At 34.2% G+C, this 27,082-nt stretch overlaps 1 protein-coding gene across 1 annotated transcript in view; it reads right to left on the reverse strand.

Annotated features, from left to right (window-relative positions):
- Scgdelta (sarcoglycan delta) overlaps positions 1-27,082 on the reverse strand; it is a 295,638-nt gene that overhangs the window by 11,328 nt on the left and 257,228 nt on the right. Inside the window, exons 4-5 of the mRNA XM_072535102.1 lie at positions 23,781-23,970; positions 15,159-15,351 (exon numbers count right to left, since the gene is read on the reverse strand). Of these exons, the coding sequence (XP_072391203.1) occupies positions 15,159-15,351; positions 23,781-23,970 (383 nt within the window). The remainder of the gene's footprint in view (positions 1-15,158; positions 15,352-23,780; positions 23,971-27,082) is intronic.

Genomic DNA, 27,082 nt, shown 5'->3' on the forward strand with positions numbered 1-27,082 from the left:
CCCTTCTGAGTGCGCTTAATTTTTCGACAATATGTCAGAGAAAAACGGCATAAATTCGGAATTAAGCTTTTTATACTAAGTCTCCCTGAAGAGTATAAGTAAGAAAATGGAAAGAAAAAAGGGACGTGTAGAGTAGATGCACACAACAAAATATGATGAAAAGATAGTTGAAGTTCCAGGCAGAACAAATAACGTTAAACCTAAGGCAGTTGTTGAATATGACAAAGCAAAAACGTTTATTGATTTATCTGACCAGATGTCCTCATATTCAACTTATGTAAGACGAAGTATTAAATGGTACCGTAAAGTTGCAGTAGAATTGCTTACTGGAGGTTGTGTCCTAAATGCTTGTTATTTATTCAATAAAAATAATAACAAAATAGATCAACAACAAATATCAGAATTCCTATAAACTTTACGTTTCAAAATATTTGCTTTTAGAAAAAAAGAAAATCCTTTAGACTTTAAACTGCAGCGTTGTGGAACATTTTTTGTATCTACAATGCTTTTTTGACAATCATATTTGTAATAGAAAATAATATATTTTTTTTATTTTTTACTTTTATTATGTTAAATATTTTGTTAACTTTTTTTACTTGTTCGTAAAACTTTTGTAATAAATAGCTTATTTTTGTTTAATTTTTGCCATTTGAATAATCAAGGTTCCCGTGTTGCTATATGTGATAAATAGTATAAAACGGTATAGCTAATAAAATCGTAATAAAAAATGTAAACTTTTTAATTTCCTACTGCTAAGTATATTTTTATGCAGCGTCTAGCCACGTCAGTTACATACCCATATGAAATACATAGGTATTGCGCTCTTTGAATATACACGTGGCTCCAACCAAAACTTTATATGTGTCTAAAAATGCTAAAAGTATACTTTTGACTATTTCACTCATCTTAAAATTTTTACATAATCTGACCAATCACAAACCAAGGACAGCTTGTATTATCGCGAAAACACCAACTGTCTTTCAATTCTGATTGGTCTATCAGCTTCGTGTTTTCAACGACGTAACCATGGATACCGATCGCAAAGCAAAGTTTGACGTTTGCCAAAAAAATTATTGTAGCTGTATACGTCAAAATGAGTCGTTTCGGTGGTACTTCAAACGAAGTTATAAACCAAAACATTGAAGAAAATATACCGAGTAACACAAGAAAATCTAAATCTTATATATGGAGACAATTTAAGATGTTCTGTGTGGATCGCAACTACAAATTAGCTGCAGAAAATAAAAACGAAAGACTAGCATTCATTCTAAAAGACTGGGCCTTCAACATGCGAAAAACTGATGGTAGTGATTACAAGGAGAGTGTTCTTAAAACCATATGGAACACCACTGCAAAATTGGTACAAGAAAAATATTTCTGTGAGTATCAGAGACATATTGATCCCTTCAAAGATATAACCTTCAAGGAAGCGAGATACAAAAAAATACATTATTCTCGACTATAATTATTATAAACGGTGCAATTGTAAAAATTTTGAATAGTATGACCGTTATTAGGTGGATACAATGTATTGTTATAGGTATTGTATACAAATTATTTATTGTTATAGGTAAAAAATAATTATAACAAATTATTTATAGTTATAAAAAATATTTCATGATTATGACTAATTGTGAATTATTCAAAAAATGGGTAGATTTGGGTTACCTAGATCAAATGTATTATTTTTAAATTTCTTCCTCTAATTCTACTGAATTTTTGACCTATCACTTTGTTCATGAAATAGTCTAATAAAATACCACTCGTGATTTAATTTAGCTTATAATTCTGTCTTTTATTTCTAAACTCAACTGAGTTTCTTAAAGAAAACACCACTCGTCCTACGGACTCGTGGTGTTTTCAAGCAACTCAGTTTCGTTTAGAAGTAAATCGACAGACTTATCGCGAAAATTAAATCACTAGTGGTATTACTATTGAATACACACAGCGGTCATAGTGTTAACGAAAATTGGGTGGATTCAAAGTTAGAAGATATTTTAGAAAGTTATTTCATTCGAAAGTTTTGACAAAAAGATAAAAAGATTTTGGCGATGATATTTTCATTGTCCAATAAATAATGATACAAATAATTGCAAATTCAAATATTTATTTGTCATCTAGTCATCTCATAAACTTTTTTAGTAACATACTTTTCTTGAATAAAGTAAGGATTTTTTTAATATACTAGATATATGTTTTATCCTTTTTGGCAGATTTTTCCATTAAACCTTGAATAAATTTCCCTCTTTTTGATTAATTCTTGAACTGTAATAAAAGTTTTGTATTTTATATATACTAGAAGCTCCAATTAAATATGAGTTATATGATAATTTGTTGTAAAAGTCAAGTTATACGGTGTATCAAAGCTGGGTTAATCTGAGGTTTTTAAGTATTTAGGTCATAACGATGTGCAGGTTATTTTTTAAAGATTTCTTAAGGAAATAATAAATTGCTATACGAATATATAGTGGATTACGGAAAGTAAATCAATATACCAGCCTATCCGTTACTAATTTTTGATATTCTCTGGCAGAAGAAAATATTATAGACTACAAGCGCATGGGTGATATGTCCCAGCATAAATTAAATATAAATCAATACTAATATCTAATAACAACTTTAGGAGCAATGCCGCCAATTCTTATCGGTACACAAAGCATGGAGGTTCAAATTAAGGGTTGCACCTAAGTTAGATTTCTCGCCCCTATCTCATCTAAAATCTACGGCGTTGTTAAAGAATTAATCTATATTACGATTTGAAATTATTCTATATACCGACCAGCATTAGATCACAGGCCATTATTTTGTATTACCTACTAAGTTATAAATGCCGTACAAATATGTTTGGCCAAAACGTCCCCCCTCCCCTTGAGTGGTAAGTTTATCTTACCTGTGACTCAAAAATGACCTATCAAAAATCTCCCATGGGCTTGTAGACTATTAAGGAAAGTTTGTTAATTTATATTCATTAACTTTTGGATATTATTTAAACAAAATCAAAAAACTTTTTTAAATCAAATAAATAACATAATACGCATTATCAGGAACTGCGACAAGATTTTGGAAAAACGCAGCGACATGTCAATTTTTGATAACAGGTGGGATACATTTTTTCTCGAATTTATTTCTCTATATATTGGTCTTTACATTTTTAAAATCGGTTTATAAAAAAAATATAATATATTTATTAAAAAAAATACATTTTAAAACTAATGATATTAGCTGGTTACTTATTCTTAGTTGACAAAATCTTAAAACTGATGCCCTCCGGCATCCATGCAATGATAAAGGTTTTATTCCAAACGTTCTCTTACATTTTAAAGCATAAGCGGAGTGATTCATCAGAATTCGTAGACATTGGTTGACATAAAAATATTCTGAAGATGCGGATGATATTCTATAGATTTTACTTCTTAGCTGTTTCCAAAAAATAAATCCAGGGGAGACAAATCTGGTGACCGAGATAGCCATTTGACATTGCCTCTTCTCTCAATCCAATGCCGTGAAGAATATTGGTCTAAATATTGACTAACAAGTAAAGTATAATGTAGAGTACCGCCCTATTACCAAGTCTAGTGATCTTCAACTCATCGTTGATTATTTTCAATAATATCAGTCAAAGCAGGATTAATTACGTCTTTCAGTAGTCGTAAAATCATTTCTTAATTAAATTGCAACGTAAAAAATGCGTTACTGCGTATCACTTCTAGAAAAATCCTGGGGATTAAATGATAGCAATAACGATAATGGTGAAGATTTACAGTTTCATTAAAAAAAGTGCATTCATCGGAGAAACCGATATTAAAGGGAAAATGTAAATCGGTTACTGCAAGCTCAATCAATATTTTACAAAACTGTAAACGGTAGTCATAATCGTCCACATTAAATTCCTACACTAAGTGTATTTCATATGGATGGAATTTATTAGTTTTAAAAATACCTTGACCGCTATTTCGGTTGATTCTAGTTACAGCTGCTGGTTTTTTCGTACTTATGATAGAATGTATGTAAAAATGCTTTAACACCGCAACTTTATTAGCTTGATTACTTACAGGCCCTTTAGTTTCTTGTTTTTTATTACCAATATTTTCATTTGCCTGATATTTTTTTAATAATTCCAAAACATAATTCTTACTAACATGTTTATCTTAGTACTATCTCTTAGTACTGAGCAGAATTACAGACATTAGGCTGAGAGATCGAAAGAGAAGTAAAGACATTAGAAGAAAATGTAACGTACAGTGTATAAATGAATGGACACAAAATAGAAAAAAAAGAATGGAATAATCACATAAATAGAATGGAGCAGACCCGTGTCGTCAAAACAGCAAGAGGTAAGTCACCAATCGACAGAAGAAATATCGGACGACCGCGTAAAGATGGAGCGACAACCTTTCATAGAGGTATTAATGCACCAATGAACAAGCAGAATTGTTTATAAATAGGAAGAAGAAGAGTGAGATGTTAATCTTAATGTCAATAATTGTTTAAAAAATAAATATTGAAATGATATCTACTCTTTCCGGAATGGAACAAACCCTGATTATAAATTTTTAAAGACTGTAAATTATTTCTTAAAATTGATATTTACCAGAGAATCCTCTAATTTTAAGTATTTCATTTGTTTATATACTTAATATCATTTACTTGGTGTGATAAATGTGACAAAAAAATTGGTATATACAATTTAAAGTTTAAAATGTAATTTTTTTGTAAATAAATAAAATAACGTATGAAACCGAAACAAAAAATTCAATAAATAATGTATAGGCAATTCTTTTTCTTTTTCCTCAGATTTTTCCTTTTCATGCTTCGCTGTTCCTTACTCTTCGTCGCCACTTATTAAATACGTCTGGCGTTCTTCACCTAAATCTATCTCTCTTAAGTCTTCAGTCACACATTCCTTTCATCGTCTCCTCAGTTTTCCTCTACCTCTCCTTGCATCAACTTCTAACAGCTCTATCCTTCCTCCGACATAGTTTCTATTTCTACGTCTACCATGACCAAACTATTGCAGTCTTTGTTTTTGAATCTTTTTTGAGACTATAGTCATCCCGGCTCTCTCCCTAATTAAGTCGTTCCTGATCCTGTCCCTTCTTGTCTTACCCAACATCCACTGTAACATTTTTACTTCAGCTACCTCCATCTTTTTTTCCTGAAACTTCTTTATAGGCTACACTTCAGCGCCGCCGTACACAGCGATTTTTCAATCAAAAAGTATCCCGCTCATTTGCTCAATGACCAATGGCTCTTTTACTTTCCCTGTTAGTACATCCATAACAAGATTAAATAGGTAGGGACTTAGTGAAGAGCCTTGATGCAAATCATCCGTCACTGGAAACCTTTAGAACCTAATTCCCTCTCATACATCTCCGTAGCTCTTGTCGTAGGACTTTATGTAGCCCTCTTTTTTTCTCGCCGTATTTCTCTTTAACTGTCTTAAAGCAAACAAGGCATAATTTGACTTCCTTCCTAGCATAAATCCAAACTGTTCTTCTCCTATCGATGTTTGTCTCTTTAATCTCACTCTAAGGTTTTCTCCCAAATTTTCATTGTGTGCGATATTAACTTCCTTATCTTTATACAATGATATCATTACACTCTCTTAATGCATTGGGCATCCTTTCTTTCACATAAATCCTACCTATCATTTGCCACAAAATATAAAATTTCATTGATAAACAAAAAACATTATTTCCTCCCATAGAACCTTCCAAACATCCACAGGTATTCAATCAGATGTTTCCACTGATTCTTTATTCTATTTTCCGACTCGACAAACTCATTTCTCGCTATCCCCGGTATTAGATTCTTATTTAAGATCCCGCATCTTCTATCTCCCCTCTGGTGTTCTTCATTTAGCAACTCTTTAATTTTTCATGCCATCTTTGCGTAATTTCAATATCAGTTCTTAACACTCTTCCATTAGCACCCTTAATATGCCGCACGTGAGTCAAGTCCTTTCAAGATTTGTCCTTTGCTTTAGCAATGCTGCATAACCATTTCATTCCTCTTTTAAAGTATAGAGAATTACAAAGGCTTTAAAAATATATCTTACTTGACCCCCATTTCCATTAAAAAATGTTGGAATTATTCTCATCTCTTTCAACAATTAAGTCGCAGCTCCTGATAATGCCTCTTTTTCGTTTTGGTTCGGTCCCCCTGTACAATGCTAAAATTAAATAATAAACGAATAATTATAAAAATCCACAAGGAAAATAATTCCTGCAGCTGGCTGTATACCACGTATAACAAAAAGAGGTTAGTCTTTGTATGTGGGTATATTTTATTTTATAAAAACCCTTAAAAGGGCAACATTAAAAGCATGGATGTTTTCGGAACAACTGTTCCATCATCAGGTTAAAATACCTAAAATAAGTATAAACCATTTAATTACAGCAAACGTGGTTTAAAATTTTGACTAAGGTTAAAAAAAGAGCAAAATGGTTATACTTACAGGTTACCATGCCTGAGCCACCAAAATATTTGGGTAAAAACCCTTTAAAATGTAATGTGTTACCAAAGATTGTACATGATGTTAATATGTACAATTGCGAAAATCAGTTGCCCACTGAAATTTTTCTAAGTATACTTAGATTAACAGATAGCTGTGATGAATTAAAAAGTACCAAAGATTTAATATCTCTCGAAATACAAACTTTGAGATCTCGCGACTCTGGAAGAGAAAGTGATCTTGCTGTGAAACAGCAATTGAGTAGCTTATATTATGTTCAAAAATGATGTTAATAATATTATATGATGTTTAATATTTTAATTAAATTTTACTTCAGGTAACATACACCCATGCTTAAGTGAGTTCCAGTGTCCGAAGAGTAAACCTCTTCAAACGGACTTCAGCTGGTAACTGATTGATAAGAAGAAACCCATGAACGGTGTCAAAAACAAAATGTCAATGTACCATGAAACAATATTAGTTAAACATAGTATTACTACAGCCAAAAGATTAAAAAAACTTTGATGATGTTAAAATGATAACAGCAATCCAGGTGTTGGGATTTAAAAATTTTTCTATAATTATTTAATATTGGATATAAAAGATGTAAATTACTGGTGTTGTTGAAGGTCATGTTTGAGAGAATGACGTATGCATTAGGCAGCTTATGTTACTCTTTATCGTATGGAGTGTGGTCTAAAAAGTGTGATTTGTGACGAATTAGCTTAAATGTCCTTTAGGAAATGTCCTTTTATGTTGCTTACATCTAGGACAAGGAAAAAAATAAATAATATATATTTGTAGCTAATGTAAGACTTCGTATTTAAATAAAATGGTTTAATACTGCTCGTATCGTAAAAAATTTTAATATAAGTGAGTCCAATAGATTGAAAAATGGGATTAAAAATCTTCCGGCTGAAGGAATTAAAGTTATAATATATGTGATTAAATTTAAAAAATTGAAAAGGCTGAGATCCTCAGAGACTTGGCAGGAATAAAAGTAAATGAAATGACTAAAGAATAAAGGAGAGTGGAATAAAGGAAAATAAATGAGTTAATCAACAAAATTAGAGATGAAAGAGGTCCTTCATGCTTAAAGCATCTAGCACCCTGAACAAAATATATTTTGATTATATTAAAATCTCTCAGTCCTTCTAAACCAAAAAACTTCAATTAGAAACTCCTGCTACAAAACCATCTTTAAATTCAAAAACAAAAATTTTCCATCAACTTCTACTTCTTTCAATATCTCTACTACCAACACTACATCTAACACATCCTACAACTCATCATCCATAAACCTACCCTCTACTTCTTAAAATTACTCATTCAATGTTCCTTTTCCACAATTTTCATAAAAAAAAACAGAAAGACCAACTCCATATCCTCAAGTCTATTTAAAACAAAATTAAATCCCATAATTTAATCATTAGTAAAGCAGACAAAGGCAATATGTTACCTGAAGTAAAATTTAATTAAAATATTAAACATCATATAATATTATTAACATCATGTACAATCTTTGGTAACACATTACATTTTAAAGGGTTTTTACCCAAATATTTTGGTGGCTTAGGCATGGTAACCTGTAAGTATAACCATTTTGCTCTTTTTTTAACCTTAGTCAAAATTTTAAACCACGTTTGCTGTAATTAAATGGTTTATACTTATTTTAGGTATTTTAACCTGATGATGGAACAGTTGTTCCGAAAACGTTCGTGCTTTTAATGTTGCCCTTTTAAGGGTTTTTATAAAATAAAATATACCCACATACAAAGAATAATTATAATAAAATAGTGGTTTAAATCGCATAAAGTTCAAACACAACAATTGAGATACATAGATTTTACAATCGGAAAAATAAAATATAAACATGAATTTTCAATTTGGCACAAATGAACATATCCTGATAAGTTATTATATAAACGCTAATACATAGACATTGCAAAGTTAGTAAAAATATTTAAAATAATTAAATATTTTATAAAACTAAAATACACTGGCCAACAAAAAGTCATGACGTCAAATGAGAAATTTATTTTAAAATTGTGACTGAAAAACCCGACAATAAAATTTTTGCAAAAATTTTTATTGTACTGTGTTTATTAGATTAGATGAAAATCAATATTAAATTGTTAAATGATTAGATAGCAAATTAAAAACGCAATAAATCTTAAATAATAAGAACTAAAAATTAAAATATAAGTGCATCAAAATATAAAAAAAAGTTTAAAAAAACAAGCATAGTATATATATGGAAGTAATTTAATATGCTAATAATTAAATTTTAATGAAATATAAGACAGATATCGAGCACAGTTTTTACTAAATCTTGCCCAAGTACTTTCGCTCCTAGAGCATCTTCAGGGGCATCTGAAATAAGCCAAGAAACATTTTTTCAACTGAAGACAAATTAATTAACTTCGAAAAAACTCAAAAAACTCTTTCTATTAATGTCATGTAAAATAGATGAACCAGTATTGATGTTAAAATTATGTTTCATCATCATCTTGGTGCTACAGCCCTTAGAGGGCCTCGACCTTCTCAAGCTTTCTACGCCATTCTATTCTGTCCCTCGCTTGCATTTTCCAGTTGCCGACTCCGATCTTCTCGGCATCTTGTGTTACCCCGTCCATCCACCTTAGCTTTGGTCTACCCCGTCTTCTCATTCCTACGGGTTGCGCTGTTAGAATATTTTTTATCATGTTTGACTCAGGGGCCCGGGCTACATGTCCTGCCCACTGCAGGCGGTTTCGCTTAATTATAGTGGTAATATCTTTACCACCAAACGTTATGCTTGTAGATATTCTTTAGTTCAAAGTTATAAAATTATGTTTACTGGATAATAAATGGTGACCAAAACTTTTGGTTACCATTTGGAAGAGTTTGGTCTTTTCAAATGTTCTATGATTCTAGTAGATAACTTTCCAATGGTTTTACCTACATAAGAGGCATCACAATCATCACATTTTAATTTATAAATATCACTTTGGTTGAGAGTGTTCATCCTATCTTTGGTGTTGATTAAAAAGGAACCTAAACTGTTGTATGACATGAAAGAAATTTTGATGTCTTCAATTGTAGAAGTAAAAAAGTTTTGATATTTTTTTGGAAATTTTGCTAATATAAGTAAAGGAGAAATATCTGATATTATTTGTAGCATTGGGTTGAAGCAAACATTGTAATGAATAAGCAAGCTTTTCTGCAATTTTAAGTTTAGCTGTATTTAGAAACGTATGGATAATGTTGGGATCGTAACCACTATTGAAAGCAATTTGCTCGAGACTATTAAGTTGTAAATTGAAGTTCTCATTAGAAAGTAGAAATTTGAGTAGCCTATAAATGTAGCTGTTGAAAGCAGCCATTTTATCTTGGATTGGATGATGAGATGTTACGTGTATAACATGATGTGTTTGAGTAGGTTTTCTGTAAATATTGTACTCTAAAGAATCTTTTTACGAGATATAGTCATATCCAAGAAGTTCAACTTATTGTTAGATTCTGGTTCCAGTGTAAAAGAGATGTTAGGATGGACGTTATTAAAATCATCCAGAATCTGTAAAGCATCTTGGGTTTCCTGTATGAGAGCTATACAGGGTGATAATGGAGAACCCATCGCTAAACCTGTTGCTTGTGTATTTAAATTTTCGATTAAATTGGAATAAGTCCTGATCAAGACAAAATTTAAGCATAGTTACAATGGCATCTTTGTCTTTTGCTGATATGTTGCAATTGTTTGGAAAGTTGTGTACTAAAGGTAAAGTTTCATCTTATGGTACAGAAGTAAACAAATTGGAAACATCAAAAGAAACTAAATAAAAGCTCTTTTTTATTTAAATGTTATTTAAAAGTTTTATTAGATCCTAAGAATTTGTAATGTTTAAATAACATTAAAACAGAAGAAAGTTTTTATCTAGTTTCTGTTGATGTTTCCAATTTGTTGACTTCTGTACTAAGAGATAAAAATTTACCTTTAGTACACAACCTTCAAAACAACTGCAACATATCAGCAAAAGACAAAGATGCCATCCTAACTATGCTTAAATTTTGTCTTGATCAGGACTTTTTCCAATTTGATCAAAAAATATATATAAACAAATAGGTTTAACGATGGGTTCTCCATTATCAATACCAAAGATAGGATAAACACTCTTGACAAAAGTGGTATTTATAAATTAAAATGTGATGATTTAGATGCCTCTTATGTAGGTAGAATTATTCGAAAATTATATACTAGAATCACAAAATATTTGAAAAGACCAAACTCTTTTGGTTTGATTTCTATTTTTAAAAACTTTATTGCAGCTTCACCTTGAAGGGGACCCAGCTCGACTATTTAGACTTCCTGTACTGAGTATAACCAATAAGAAATTATTAATTTCATATATTTTTTTTTATTTTGCTTCAACCACTTAGGGTTATTAGCATAAGAAGGCATATACAAAATATCAATTACAAACATTTGTTATTTATAGAAAAGGACAGCAAATACAAAATAAGTGATTGATATGATTATTCATGGGTAATCTTTCATTTTTTCGACTGTAGACAATATACTCGTATATTTTAATTATTGATGTATTGTATTAAATTTTATTAAAAAAGTGTATAGATTTCAAGAATTCTATCAAGTCAGCTACGTATTATTTAGATTCCCCTAAAATTTATTTTAATGTTATTGGAATGTGGTGATATAGTCTTTCAACTGAGTATATGGACAGTCGATCAAAATGTGGTTCACTGTCACTTTATATTCACAAACAAAACACACTGGTTTCTCTTCTCTCTTCAACAAGTATTCATGTGTTGTAGAAGTGTGTCCTAATCTGAGACGTGTTACTAGGACTTGATGTTGTCGCTTTTAAGTCTAGAAATTTTATGGAAGGAAGGAAGATTTTATTTCTATCAATTTAGTTGTGCTTCTATTCCATTGGTTTTGCCAAACATTGTGCAATTTTGCTTTTTAATAAGGTTCTAATCTAAATGCACCGTTAGATTTTCCACTGATGCGGCTGTACTGGTTACTGCGGATCTAGCTAGACTATCTGCCTTTTTGTTACTATCTATTCCAACGTGTGACGGTACCCAGAGTAACTCGTCTGTCAAATTGTTTTGGTATATATGGTATAAACTTAACTTAATCTGCTGTAATGTTCGATGAGGGGAATAAATCTGAGAAAGTGATGTCATACAACTAAGTGAATCAGATATTATAAGAGATTTGGGTAGATTTTTTTCCAGAATAAAGGTTAAGGTCTTAATTATGACAAATAGTTCTGCTGTAAAAATATTCATCTTAGGAGATAATTTATAGATGGAATGTTCATATGATATCACAAAGCATGCTCCTACTCTTGACTCCAAACTAACACCCAAATTATTACTGACATGTTTGAGTGTAAGCAATCTACATAAATTGATCTAGGTATATAATTTTATATTTCATCAGTTGACTTCCTATAGTAGTGTCAGTTGGACCTTTGGTCTATGTTCGGTTTAGAATTTTGAAATGTGCAGATCACATCACCATGATTGTATCTGCCCATCCAAGTTGTCAAATGTCAGATATCACTTTAACATTTCCGTTAAGACCCGGAGCCATTCTCTCTCTTGATGTCATCCAATATGTAGCTTCTTCGAATTTATAATAATTTTGAAACTGTTTGTCCTTTGTGCCGTCTTGTGTAAATGTATCAACTTATGTTTATGACATTCACCATATATTGTTGGATAGCCTACTTTTGACGAAGCAAGTCTAAAACGTTATATTACATAAATTTTTTATCAACCATCAACTTCAAGTTTTTTCGAAGTTGAATAATTTGTCTTCAGTGGAAAAAATGTTTCTTGGCTTATTTCAGACGCCCCTGAAGATGCTCTAGGAGCGAAAGTACTTGGGCAAGATTTAATAAAAACTGTGTTCGATATCTGCCTTTTATTTGATTAAAATTAATTTATTCGAGCACTCAACTTTATAGATTTTATGCTAATAATTTATTACTAATCTGCTAAATAAAAAGTCAAGTAATTAGGGAGTAAAACTGGCCAATATACACCAGCCAAACTGGCCACGCAGCCAACGTAAGATTGAATAAATATTACTTTTTTAAAAATCCTTCATTGGATATGCTTAATACAATCCTAGTTACCAAATTAATTTATTACTATTTTTGAATTGTACTTAACACTAACAAGCAGTACGTGTTCGGGTTTAATGCATTAGTATGCACATTTCAATACTTAATCTAACTTAAATACACAATTACATGCATACACTTGTTCACATATGTATGTAACATATAAAAGTTGATATGGTTTGGTATCGGTAAGGGCATAGCCGGATAAGAATGTCAAAATCGCTCCAATTGGAACTTAATCCGAAATTTTGGGGTATTGTTCGGCATTACAAACGATGATGATTTACCAAATTTCAGCACACAATATTGACACATAACCTCAAAATTTTATTAAACGTCGTTTTTCGACCATAACTAGCTTAATTTATTACCATAATAGATTTTTTTTTAGTTAAAAGTTTTTGTGCTCTACAAACATTTTTGAACAAAAATGGGAGTTAACGGAAAATTCAAATACTTCTGACTAAGCAAGTGTTTAGTTCATCCTTAACCTCATCATACGCTTGACCTTTAAATTGCTGTGGTATACTAATTCCGTGCGTAGATTACTAAAACCAATTTGCCTGGTTTGTATCCCACGGACATGTCTGTAATTTATTAAAAAAAATAAAGGTAACAACTTAAAAGATATACTTTATTAGTTAAACTAAATCAGTGCCTCAAAACTTTAGACACAGGTCGCAAACCAAACACTAATCGTAATAGTTTAATAATAAAGCATTTAACGTGTTAAAACTTATGATTTCATAAACATTCTAGACTATTTTGTCGGTACTTTTCCCACTATAAAAAGTTTTAAAATACAAGACTGGACGGAACATCTTTTGTGTAGCAAGTGTTTACTATGTTTAACGTTGTTTTACCATGAATGAATTGTATAGACATTAAAGAGTACAATAATTAGTACTAGAATGAAACACGAAGTTAAAACCTGTCGTACCACTATTAGCGTACAAATTTACTGCTATGTGTTGAATGTGTTTTATTTCAGTTGTTTGTCTAATTTCTGGTGACACTGACTAGATTATATGGATAATTTTAGCTGTTTTGTAAAATATTCTACAATAATTTGAGGATGAGCTACAAATATTCTCAAAAGGAGAAGCTATGACTACGCTTCCAGACCAATTACACTAAATTTGGACAGTTAAAAAGAAAAAAGAACAATTAATACGTATTGTAGATATGATAACGCATAGTTAAATATGTGAGTAGCAAAAAAAACCTGGAAATTTAATCTGAATACATTAGTATTCAGTGTCTCGGTGTCGCACCTATTTATGTTAAAATGAAAAAATATGGATTGAGATGGTTAGGGCGCATATGGTAATAGAATTTTTGTAAAAAGGAACCATAAGCCACTCAATTATAGACATAAAAGTTATTGGTAAAAGTAAAAATTTTTCGGGTAAATTAGTAATTGCTACACAATAACCTATTTACCCGGAAAATATATGTACATTGCAGATTTACTCTACAGATGATTTATTAGAAATAAAGTAAACGACGATCCAGACATGTTAGACATTGAATTTGAATTAGGTAGCTATTTCTCAAGCACGAATGAGTGAACTAAAAGATTAAACAGGTGAAGACATGATTTTGAAGCAATAAGCGACCTTTTAATAGCTTATTGTGAAAATAGATGGCCAGAAAAGGGGAAACTAAGTCCAGAAGTCGGAGGGTAATATAAAATCAGAATTAGCTTGTATGTATCTGATAATCTTGACTGTACCATTTAAGTTAAGATCTCTAATGTTAACAAAATTCACATAGGACATGTTGGTATAGAAACTATTTAATCTAGAGCTAGGAAAATATTTTATTGTCCGTAGCTAGCTTCTGATATAGAACAATTTGTTACTAAATACAAAACTTGCCTAAAATATAATCGCAACATCCAAAAAGAACCAAGGAAAGAGATGAGTTTTATAACAGATAAGTGTAATGCTTAAGAAAGACAGAGTCTAAATGTCCACAGAAATTGTAGATAAACATTAGAGTCCCAGGTTCTATATTGTAAAGGATTTCGTATTTCTATATTGTAAAAAATAGCGAATATGAAAGAAACTTATCGTTTATAAAATCATCTCCACATCCTTTTAATACTTCCTGAATTTCATCCTATTTTGGAATTGCCTAATAGAGAATCTTATAACAATATATTTCATACACCGCCAAACAAACTTAGTAACAAATCTCATTATGATACTAAGAGTTTAAGGGATAGCAAGGAAAGTTAGATTTAACCTCAAACTAGATCAGGTAGGAGAATAATCAAGCCTTCTACATTTAGGAAATTAAATGTGAGATGTATGATATAGCTTAGCTTGGCAGCCCCAGCAGTGAAAGCAGAGATGTCAATCAGTCAGTCAACTTTACTACAGATGGACTAGATTATAAAAAGTTACACGTTGTCAAGGAGCACAAATAAAATATAAAAACTCATGTGTAAGTCTTTACTTAAATTGTCACTGCAAACATAATAATAATACAAGACAAAATAATGGTGTCTATTTGTTATCAGAAAATTTATAGTGTGCTAAATATTTTTCTAAAAATATTACCTTAGCTCATGGCCAGCATCGGCTCTGACCAATGTCGTTTGTACAGATCCGCTGAAACTTGTTCCGCCCTCTCCGACGACTCGAAGAGTTTCGGATCCCACTAAAACCTCTTTTCTATCAGCAGAAAACAGCAACGATCCTCGATCGTCAGTTATTTTAAAATTGTTAGTTAGGCACTCTAATTTTTCATTTCCTGAAACAAATATATATTATATACCAAATAGAATAGACACACAATGTCTAGAAACTTAATATAAAAGAAATTTGTTTCACAAACAGTTACGGTATATGTACTTGAAGCTATATTCTTCCAAAATTATTTCTCAAATGTGGTATGAATATGGTATGAAAATCTCTTATGAAACATACTAAATAAATACGTTTCTTGCCTGATTTTAGAAACTTCTACTAAACTCTGTGATTCATCAAATTTATATATAAAAAAATACAGGGTGTCCAAAAGCTCTCCTGTAAATAAAGACCGGAGATTTCCCAGATAATTTTAAGACAATTTAATCCAATTCTTTTCTAAAAAATTATTTCTATTTGAGCTAGAGCTCTTTGAAGATGGCGCTTTGTGATTAACACAACACGACACAAGGACAAACAGTTTAAAAAATTTAAAAAACGACGAAGCTACATATTAGTTGGCATCAGGAGAGAGCTCCTCTATATATAATGTTTATTAACTTTAAATAGGACTTCGATAGTATAAATAGAGATCAAATGTGGAAGATTATAAAATTGTATGGATTACTGATGAAATACATAAACCTGATCAGATTATTCTACAAAGTATATAGAGCGAGACTGGAACATGAGGAAGAAATGGTAGACTATATGGCTATACAAAGCTGGGTTAAACAAGGATGCGTTATGTCCCCAAAACGATTTCCAATCATAACGGATTGGATCATGGAGAAAGTAAGCAATAAAAAACAGGTATTACGAGAAACTTGCACATCTAGTTGGAATTCTCAGATGACATGTGTCTCCTAACCAAACATAACTAACACATAATACAGAAAAAACAAAAATAGATGAAGTAGATATAGGTAGGATTAATCATGAAAAAAGGCGGTAGTAGATTAGACAAAAAAAATAGAATCGTAAAGGCACAACATGCATATAACTCCTTAAATATTATTATTTGACAGCTGTAATAAGAGGATATTATTGTATGGTGCAGAATATTGGAGACAGAAAGAAATAACTATTAAAAAAATACAAATCTTTATAAATAAATCGCTGAGAAAAATTCTAAAAATACACTGGCCTGAAAAAACAGTAAACGCAGAACTAATCAGATGAACAAAATAAGAAAAAACGACAGTCACCATTAAAATAAGGAACTGAAAGGATTGGACATACACTAAGTAAAGACCAAAGTAATATACCCAGATAGGCACTTACTCTCCCTGGGACTGTATTTTTACCTCGACGACGGTGTGAGAGCCGAGTAACGGGTCGTGGTCCCTAAAATTGTGAGGGGAGCACGACCGGTGAAACCAAGAACAGTCCCAGCGTCCAGCGACTGTGCACCGAGTTGGCGCCGGACACCGCCGCTGGACGCTAAAAAGGCGCCGCAACCGAGGCGAGCAGCTGAGACGCCTTCTGCCTTCAGCAATACAACTACCTACCAACTCTCCTAGGGCTACTTAATCCCAATTTTCAATCTCGCCCATCCAAAAAAAAAAAAATTTCTTCCAACCCCTCAACAAATCTCATAAGAGTAGTCTACATGTTTACCCCACCTGTCACCTTTTCCGTCACACGTCCTGTTCCAATTCCCACGTAACAGGGGAGGCAGCAGTAACGTGGAAACTCCAAGCAGCCTGCTCATACAGACTGCCACTGCGTCCGGAGGCAACCGTGAAAAAACAAAGTACACCTCCCGAAGTAACTTAGCCTTAGCGCGGTAAGGGCGCACTGCCGCGCCGGACATATAGCACGTCCCCACTCGTGGGAACTGCATGGACTTTACACACAAAAAGAAGGACGGAAAAGACAATGACGAACACAAGCAAACGAACAAGGAAGAAATGAAGATGAATGAAAACGAGAATGGGGTAGAACAGCCGCAAGACGGCAGATTGAGCGAAGCGGAAGAACAAAAGAAATTCGAAGAAGAGATGCTAAACTGGCATAAGAGTCAGCCGAAGATGAATAGGTCAGGTCCTCCAAAACATTCAACGTTGGTGGGAGAGGACATTTTAAGAGCAATGAACAAAAAAGACAAAGGGAAAGAAGAAAATTCAGGGGGGGAGGAATCATCAATAGAAATCACAGATGTGGTGGACATAGAGGAAGAAGAAAAAAATGAAGAGCAAGGAACCACAAACTGGCAGAACTTGGATGAAAGTATCCTGACAGCCTCGTTGTTCGACGATGATGACCAAGAAGAGATAAAAGAAAAGAAAAAGAGGAAAAGAGACAGTTTTGAGATAAATAAAAAACTCAAGAAAGAAAAGAAAGAAGAAAGAGAAAACGAGAGATACCAAGAGGAGACAGAATGTGAAAGAATACAGAGGAAACTAAAAGAAGTAATGGATATTCTAAATGGAAAAGGACCCATCGAGGGGGAACAAAAAGCCAAAGCAAGCAAACTAATAGGAGAAATTAACACAATTCAGATTAAGACCAGCCAAAGTAAAATAAAAACGGCAAAAGAGGAGGACGAAGAAACTAAGTGTGAGCAATGTAAAATAAAACTATTGCAAGAAAGGCAAAGAAAAGAAACAGAAAAAATAATAAGCGCTTTAAAAAAAGGGGGAAATATAAATAACTTCAATCAAATACAAAAAAAGAAATGGGAAGAAAAAGTATTTGAAAAGACAAAATGGGAACAGGTGAGCTTACAGGAGACGATAACTAAAAAAGAATGCCTTATAATAACTAAAAAGGATATAAAAGACGGGGGGGTAGAAGACGTGATACGTAATCTCAGGGAGGAAGTTCATGAACTAATAGAGGTCTGCGAAGAAGGAAATGTAGAATATATAAAAAACGGGAACGAAAGTTCCATAGCCAGCCAGAGAAGGGAATGGTACACATATGTGGCAAAACCAAAAAAACAAGGTATGTACGAAATGGCCGAGAAGGCCATCAAACGGATAAGGGAAAGGAAAGAGCCACCTGAAACAATAAGGGTGGTTATCAATAATGAGATAAATAAAGATGAGGTACGGAAAGCCCTGGAGTTTGTAGGCCGGGCAGAAAACATCGTATGGGAAATCCAAGTAAGAGGTAAAGAAATGGATAAAGGAGTAAAGAACGAGCAAGAGGAAGCCCTCCTAATCAAAACAGGGGGCAAATCGTACACGGAAGTACTGAAGGAAATGAACCAAAAAATTAACTTTGGAAAGATAGGGGTTAAAGTAGATAGACTCAAAAAAAACAGAAGGGGGGGATATCCTAGTAAAACTAAAGGGCAAAGGGGCCGCAGAGAAATTACGAAAAGAAATGGATACAAGGATGACAGGGTTAAATATGGCAATCCGACGCAAAGAATGTTTTTTTAACATAACAGGTTTGGACCCAGGGGTGACGGAGGAACGACTCCAAAGTGCCATAAAAATGTACACAGGAATACCGAAAAAAGAAATTGACATAAAGACGCTACGAACAAATAAACATGGGGAGCAGGTGGCGACCGTAGCCGTACGCCCCTCAACAGCTGAATAATTGAGAAGATACAGCTCCATAGTTATAGGCTGGGTATCATGTCCTATCATTGAAAGATATACCCCAACAAGGTGCTACAAGTGCCTTCACTATGGCCACAGCACATATGAGTGCAAAGGTGAGAGCAGGGCAGCGTGCTGCTACAACTGCTTAAAATCAGGGCACACAGCAGTGCAGTGCGACAGCACTTCATACTGCCTCACCTGTAACGAGGAAGGCCATAGAATGGATAGGATACAGTGCCCAGCCTATAGAAGGTGGGTGTATGGCAGGGGAGGAGACAGGGAACCCCCAAAGGGTGGGTAAATGTAACAAGGAAAACGAAAAAGCGAGAGATGGCTCCCTGGAGAACGCGAGTGGGCCCCTATACAGCCCACCGGTGGGACAGGAAGCCATCTCTCTCAGCTTTTCATGGATAAAGGCATCCAAGTACTACAACATTATATCCACGTTATTCACTAAATGCTGTCTATTATATTTACATATTTATATACTTTATTTATTTAAAAATTTTATATATACACACATTTCTTATTTTATTTATATATTTTATCTATCTTATTTTATTTATACATATTATATTTATAAACTTTTTATTTATACACTAATTTTATCTATACTTATTTATTTTTTTATCCTAGTCTATAAGAATTTTAATTTTAATATAAGACGCGAATCCACTGCAGAAGCGACCTCAGGGAACTAAACCATAATGAACCCCAAAGATCAACCTGGTATAAGGATTTTGCAGGTGAACGTAGGCAGGGCGCGCCGAGCGCACGACCTCATCTACGCAAAAGCCTGCAAGCTAAATATAGATCTGCTCATCGTACCCGAACCTAACAAAAAGATAACGACAGGCGGTGGGTGGATACAAGACGAGGGGAAAAAGTAGCGGTGCTCATTAAAAATAGGGATGTCGGAGTGCACAGCATTGTCAGGGGAGGAAATCATTTACTCATTAGGTTGAGGGATTTCAGCCTCCTGGCATGCTATGTATCTCCAAACATCCCTATGATGAGATACGAAACAATCGTTAATGAAATAATGGCTGCCGCTATAAACGAAAAAAAAATACTGATCGCCGGGGACATAAATGCGAAGTCCAGACAATGGGGTTCCCCCATAAACGACAAAAAGGGGGAACTCTGGAATGAATGGATAGCCCAGGCTGGCCTCCAAGTGCTGAACAACAATAAGCCAACCTTCGTACGGTGGGCCAGCCAATCACACATTGACATCACATTCGCGAGCGATGGGCTATCTAGGAATGTGTACGGGTGGGATGTACTCGACGATCAGCTCTTCACCTACCACCGATATATACAATTTGAGGTAAAGGTTAAAGGGGGGATAAAGCGGTCGATAGGTACAGCAAAATCATATTTCAACAAAAACAAGTACCTATCGGAGGTCAGAAAAATAAATGAAGATGAGATTTCTGACCTCGGCCAACTTCGAACAGCTCTACAAAATGCAGCAAAATTGGCTACCGAGAAGAAGAAACATGGAAAAAAATCCCCCTATTGGTGGACAGATGAGATAGAAGATCTACGGGAGAGATGCCTCAGAGCTCGAAGGAATTATACGAGAAGCCAGGGCAACCTCGAGCTTAAAGATACATACAAGGATTTGAAGAAAAGATTAAATAATACAATAAAAAAAGAGAAAAAAGAAAAGTGGCAGACCCTGATAAAAGCACTCGACGAGGATATATGGGGTGATGCATACAAAATCACAATGAAGACCTTAAAGATAATGGCCCCATATAGACTCGACGAAGACCAGCGGATGAGATCAGCTGAACTCCTCTTTCCCACCAAGGACATGCCAGATTTCACCAAGGTTTTCCCAACCATGATAGAGGAGTTCACAGAAGAAGAGGTGAAAACCGCTGGTCAGGATACGAAGACAGGGAAAGCTCCCGGCCCTGACGGGCTGCCACCAGAGGCAATAAAGATAATAGCAACTGAGAAACCAGGTTTGATCAGAAGAATATTTAATGATCTACTGCAGAAACAAGAGTTTCCCAAGGACTTGAAGGAGGCAAACTTGGTTCTACTCCTAAAGCCCGGGAAACCCCCTGATTCACCGACCTCTTATCGTCCAATATGCCTTTTGGACTGCCTTGGTAAGTTTTACGAAAGACTTATCAAGAAGAGGCTGGAAGGCATGTTGGAAGATGAGAGAGTCTTATCCAACCAACAGTACGGATTTAGGAAAGGCAGATCGACAATCGACGCCGCGACCTGGATAAGGAACGCGGCCAAATCAAGCAAGAAAAGATGGGTGGTTATTGTTCTGTTGGACATAAAAAATGCTTTTAATTCAGCAAACTGGGGCCTCATAGTAGACCGAATAGTCGAAAGCGGGGCTCCGGAATATATGTCCAATATAATAAAGGACTACCTTTCGGAACGATCCGTATGCATATCCAAGAAGAAAAAGAAACAAATGACCGCGGGAGTACCCCAGGGGTCAGTCCTGGGACCCTTACTCTGGAACATGTTATACAATGGGGTACTAGAAATTCACAAGCAGAGACAAGGAGTCAAAGCGATAGCATACGCAGACGATCTAGCCTTATTGGTTGAGGATGATAAGAATTGGGGCATAACAGAAAAGGTAAATAAAGCAATAAACACGACCGCGGCGTGGATCGAGAAGAACGACTTAAAATTAGCAGTAGACAAAACAGAGATAATAATTCTGAGAGGACCAAGGAAAAGGGATGACTTGGTTTTCAAATATCAAGGCTCCGAAATAAGACCCCAAAGAACAGTCAAGTATCTCGGTATTACTTTTGACGACCGACTTACCTTTGGGCAGCACATACAAGAAGCATGTCGAAAGGCGGAAGGGAGGACCTCAGCATTGAACAAATTATTGCCAAACATAGGGGGGCCCGGATCTCAGAAGAGATCAGTTATGTTACAATCAATATTATCGATCATCTTATACGGGGCCCCCGTGTGGCACGAGGTCCTCCAGATGAAGAAATATAAGGACATGCTCCTTAGGGCTCAAAGGAAACCTCTGATCAGGGTGTGCAGCGCGTACAGAACTGTATCTACCATTGCCTTACAGGTAGTGGCTGGTTCTGTACCCGTGCACATCCTGGCCAGGGAAAGAGCTCGAATGTATCAGAGGGGCAACGGGGCGGTTGGTTCAGGGCCACAAAAAAGAGCCAGAAGCTTGGAGATGTGGCAGAGGGAATGGGCAGCCGAAGTCGAAAAGGCGGCCTGGACGAGGTCCCTGGTCCCGGATGTAGTGAGATGGTACGGGTGTCGGCATCGGCGCGTCAACTACTACTTCACGCAGTTTCTGACGGGGCACGGATCGTTTCGGAAATACACCCACAGAATCGGTAGGTCCGGAGACGATCTATGTCCTGAGTGTGGAGTGGTGGACGATGCGCAGCATGTTGTTTTCGACTGCCCTGCATACCACACGGGGCGAAACGAACTGCAGCTGAGCCTGGGATCTCCACTAGGCGAGCCTCACGAGCTGATCGATAAAGCCATCGACAGTAAGCACGATTTCGAACTGATCATTGCCTTTGTTACAAAAACCATAAAGCACAAGGAAGAGAAAGAGAGGCGGCTGCAGATGGATTGACCACTATATTTATTTACTGTTTTAAAAAATGTGTTATTTATTTACTTATTTTATTTCATTTTATTTATTCAAGTTACTTTCGTTTTTACTATATCTTATCTATACCAATTTTAGCTGTTGTTTTTATTTTTATTTTATCTACATTACTTTTAACTTATTTTTTATCTATTTTTATTTATTAATTTATTTATTTTATTTCATTGTCGGGGCCGCGGGACATGGGACGGGAAAAGACTTTTTACATCCAATCCCGTCGGATGTCCCGATACCCCGAAAATTAGTGAATGAGGGTATGAATGCGGAACTGAATTGATGAAAGTACGAATGAATGGTGTTACTGTTAATTGCCAACTGGTTCTACTCGTTAGTTTCAATGTGGAAGGGGTGGCAACCAGGCTGTCTCGCCAGAATGAGGATTGAGCAGGACGGTAGCTTCACCGACCAGTCTCGCCCGAGCCTTGTGCTGGTGAGGGAGGCCGGGAGGCCGTCAAATCCATGTAATGCACGCGAAAAGTGCCAGTGGGAAGTTAAGAGTAAGGCTGATGGGCCAGATATGCTCGCTAAGAGCGGTTCCGGGCCCGTCGGTCGGAGAAAGAGTGGGTGGTTTAGTCGGTAGGCGGTCTCGTCACGCGGTGAAGCGTAAGAGATTGAATCCGACACACCTGGGTAAAGGGCCAACACCCGATCCCAGACGGTCTTTAGAAGATTCCACCTCCCAAAAAAAAAAAAAAAAAAAAAAAAAAAAAAAAAAAAAAAAAAGATAGGCACTTAAATGCCGACCAGACGGAAGAAGAAGAAGAGAAAGACCGGATAATAGCTAAAGAAGAATTATAGCAAGTAATCATTAAATAATTGGTCTAAGATAAAAAATAAAGAGAAATGAAAAAGACTTGTGGAGACAATTTCAAAGGAATAAAACAGAAGCGAATGCTCTAAGCATGTCAATCAGCCATCTTTCACTTTTGGCTAAGAAATGCAAGAGCGTTCAATACTTCATAAGGACAAAAAGGAGTAGAGAGAGAAAGAGAGACATAAAATAGCCACAGTATCAGACTTGTTTCTATTGTTAGTCGAAAACATTCACCTGGCATTCAGACTATTTCGATGAATATAAATTATAATGAATATTCAAAAATATGTATGAATTTCTATAGCGTTTTCCATTGAAAAACGTTACTACCCACAGTATTAGTCTTACTAAGTATAATAATTATAACCATCACAATACAGTTTTTTTAAATAACGCTAAAGCTAATTATTATATTCAATTCGAGATTTCCACATTTAATATTTATTATTACAAAGTAACGCAATATTTACCTAATATCATGGAACTATCTAGGTATCCATTTTTATGTCTTGACCTAAGTGTCAAATTTCTTGTGGACTCTATAACTATCGGCTGGTAGCTCCTAGATTTTATACTACTTGCTATTAAACTATCCAATACAAAAGTTTTTCCTTCCAATTTCAGTCCTCCTGAGACAATTTTGAGTTGACCCATACCCTCCTGAAACCAAAGATTGAAAATTTATTTTTGTTTCTTTTTTTGGTATATTGGTTAATACAAAGAACATCAACAGTTTGACAGACATATAATATAAACAATAATAATAAAGAAGCACAGATGTAATTCAAGTGTTTGTATAGTAGTTTAGTAATAATTCCCAAAACTATAGCTATTAATATTCTATAATCTAACCATACGACTGTAAATCTGTTTAGTATGGCTGCATAATATTTGAGTACTATATAATCAAAAAACAAAAGTCTTTAAAATCTAATTTAAATGTTTTTAAGGAAACTTAAAATCGCTTATCAATAGATGAAATTTGATGATAAATTAGCTGAACCGGTGATCTTCGTACCGCCGTAGAATTAAATAATGTGCCTAAAACTTAACGGAAAATAAAACAAAAGAAAAACACTTAAACATATCATGCACAAAAAAAGTTGCATCAATTTAATACTTTCTGATAAAAATATTTTTTTATTTTTTGGCGGTTATTAAATATACAACAATGACGGTTTTCCAACACGTGAATAATAGCCCATGAGCGAAACATTCAAACTTAAGTTAATTCCGCAAACTTCCAACGGTTGAGTTTGTGATTTGTTTATTGTCATTGCAGAAGGCAAAAGCAAAAAAATCATCAATATACACAGGATCAAGACATTCTCTCCTTTGTATTTTGACGTGACAACGTCTTAAATTAGGTTGTGGCTCGGAGTCACTCATGAAAAAGTGTAACGCCCGCTCACGTCTGTTACGATGAGTCACCGAACGAGAGAGAGGCCCGCCGGACCGGCGAATGCCTTGCGTCTCTCTCCCACTCAAACATGATCGGTCCGCTGCGCGCGCAGCACTAGAGAATTAGACGCGTTGAATCGGTGCGTGCTTGTGTCTCTGTCTTTCTCGAGCGTTCTTGGCGTTGGAAAACCGAGAAAGCGTCATAATACAAGTTCACACGTGTGGTTAAAGTATCGTCAGCTGTGTCTGTAGTGAAAATGTGGAGTGCTTAGATTCGTCATTTACAACAACTACAACAATAAAGGTAAATAATTGTACACTAATATGTCATTATCGTAAACTATGATTGATTGATTAATTGGTAGATTGACACAAAAGTTGAGAAACTGAGTTTATAGGTTATGTCATACTATTGACAAATGTTGATAGTGTTAAGTAAATTATTAGTTTAAATAACTCTGCAATCAATCGTAATTCAGTCGATTGAGAAGAAACAGCGCGTTTCAACTGCAAACAACTATTGTGCAATTTAATAATATTCATATCAATAAATATTCTACCGAGAAAAAGACGTTGTCACGTAAAATCTTCGCCCGTAAAACCGACTTTACAGGCAGTCGATTGAGAAGAAACAGCGCGTTTCAACTGCAAACAACTATTGTGCAATTTAATAATATTCATATCAATAAATATTCTACCGAGAAAAAGACGTTGTCACGTAAAATCTTCGCCCGTAAAACCGACTTTACAGGCAACCGATTTTTTTTTTCTTGATGATCGTTGTCGTAATGACAGTATTCATTAGCCTTTTTACAGTCAGTCTCGTTCCATTACGATAATTGTAAATTTTTAGGTGGGAGTCCAGGCAATAACAATGCATTCAAAAACTCTGTAGGATAGTTGACTACGTCATTCTGATTTATAACCGTGTTAACTAACTTGAATAAAAACAACTTTCCTGGAAAAACGTCAGACTAGTATCTTCAACCGAATATACACATAAAATTTTATAAAATTTCATCAGTGAAGCGGTTTTGGAGGAGTATGGAAAATAACTCTGTGACACTAATATGGCTATTAAAAACTAGGCGTTAGTAATAGCAGGGTGAAAATTAAGGGCTATTGTGTTTATTAATGCAATACTATAAAAAAAATCAAATAAAATAATTTTTTAAACAAAATAAAAAAATGTTTGGAGTAAACCACTCTTACCTAATACGAATATGAAAAATATATTATGGCCAATTACAAAGGACCCTTAAGCTAGTGGGGACACATGAGCGGAATCCAATTTAACTTACGTAATATTTTTTCACCCACTTTTTACTAATTTATTACCACCCTAATAATTTTTCACCACAAAACCACCCTTAATGGGAGCAATTCTGCTGGTTTAAGGTTCAAGCTAGCAGAATTCAAAAAAAAACTTTTTGTTGATGGCATATTTTTTCACCCATTTTTCACTAATTTATTACCACCTTAATACTTGTTTACCACCAAACCACCCTTAATGGGAGCAATTCTGCTGGCTTAAGGTTCAATTTAGCAGTATTCAAAAAACAACTTTTTGTTGATGGCATATTTTTACCCATTTTTCACTAATTTATTACCACCCTAATATTTTTTCACCATCAAACCACCCTTAAGGGGAGCGATTCTGCTGGCTTACGGTTAAAGCTAGCAGAATTTAAAAAAATATTTATGATATACCACAGTGTTCTGCTAGGTTTTGACGAATTTATTAGCACTTTAGTCATTTTTACCCCAAGACTAACACTAGTGGGGAGTCAATAATTCTGGTAGGTTAAAATTAAAGAGGTAGATTTGTTTTTGTAATTATACTGTACTTCATTCAAAATAAGAAACTGATCTGTTTTTAGTAAATGTTTAACCAACTACACGTTTTTACTAAATGTTAATCAACTACATCAATTCTATCAGCTACAGATTTTCTACATCTTTAGATTTTTACTATATTTTTAACAGACTAGTCATTTTTTTTCGACTACCCAAACTGAAAATTATTCTGAAATGTTACTCTGTGCTAAATAATATATACTTTTTAAATGTTTAGTTATATTGAATATTTTAAATATAGAATAGTTTAAATATTGAAAATATGAAAATACTTTGTTAAAAAAATTATAAATTTTAACTGTTTTAAAAAAGTTACTCAGATTCACGTCGTAAGTACCCTTTTATGAATGTAAAATAACTAAAATCAAGTTGAGCTTTAGTAAATACGATGGAATTGTTATATTTTATATAATAATTATCATGTAAAAAATATTCAAATTCCAATAATTTTATTACGTCCATTACATTAATTAGCTACTTGCAAAGGCGAATCGAGACACCTTGCGCATATATT

This window comes from Diabrotica undecimpunctata, chromosome 6, assembly GCF_040954645.1.
Source record: "Diabrotica undecimpunctata isolate CICGRU chromosome 6, icDiaUnde3, whole genome shotgun sequence".
In the NCBI taxonomy this organism is placed as follows: domain Eukaryota; kingdom Metazoa; phylum Arthropoda; class Insecta; order Coleoptera; family Chrysomelidae; genus Diabrotica; species Diabrotica undecimpunctata.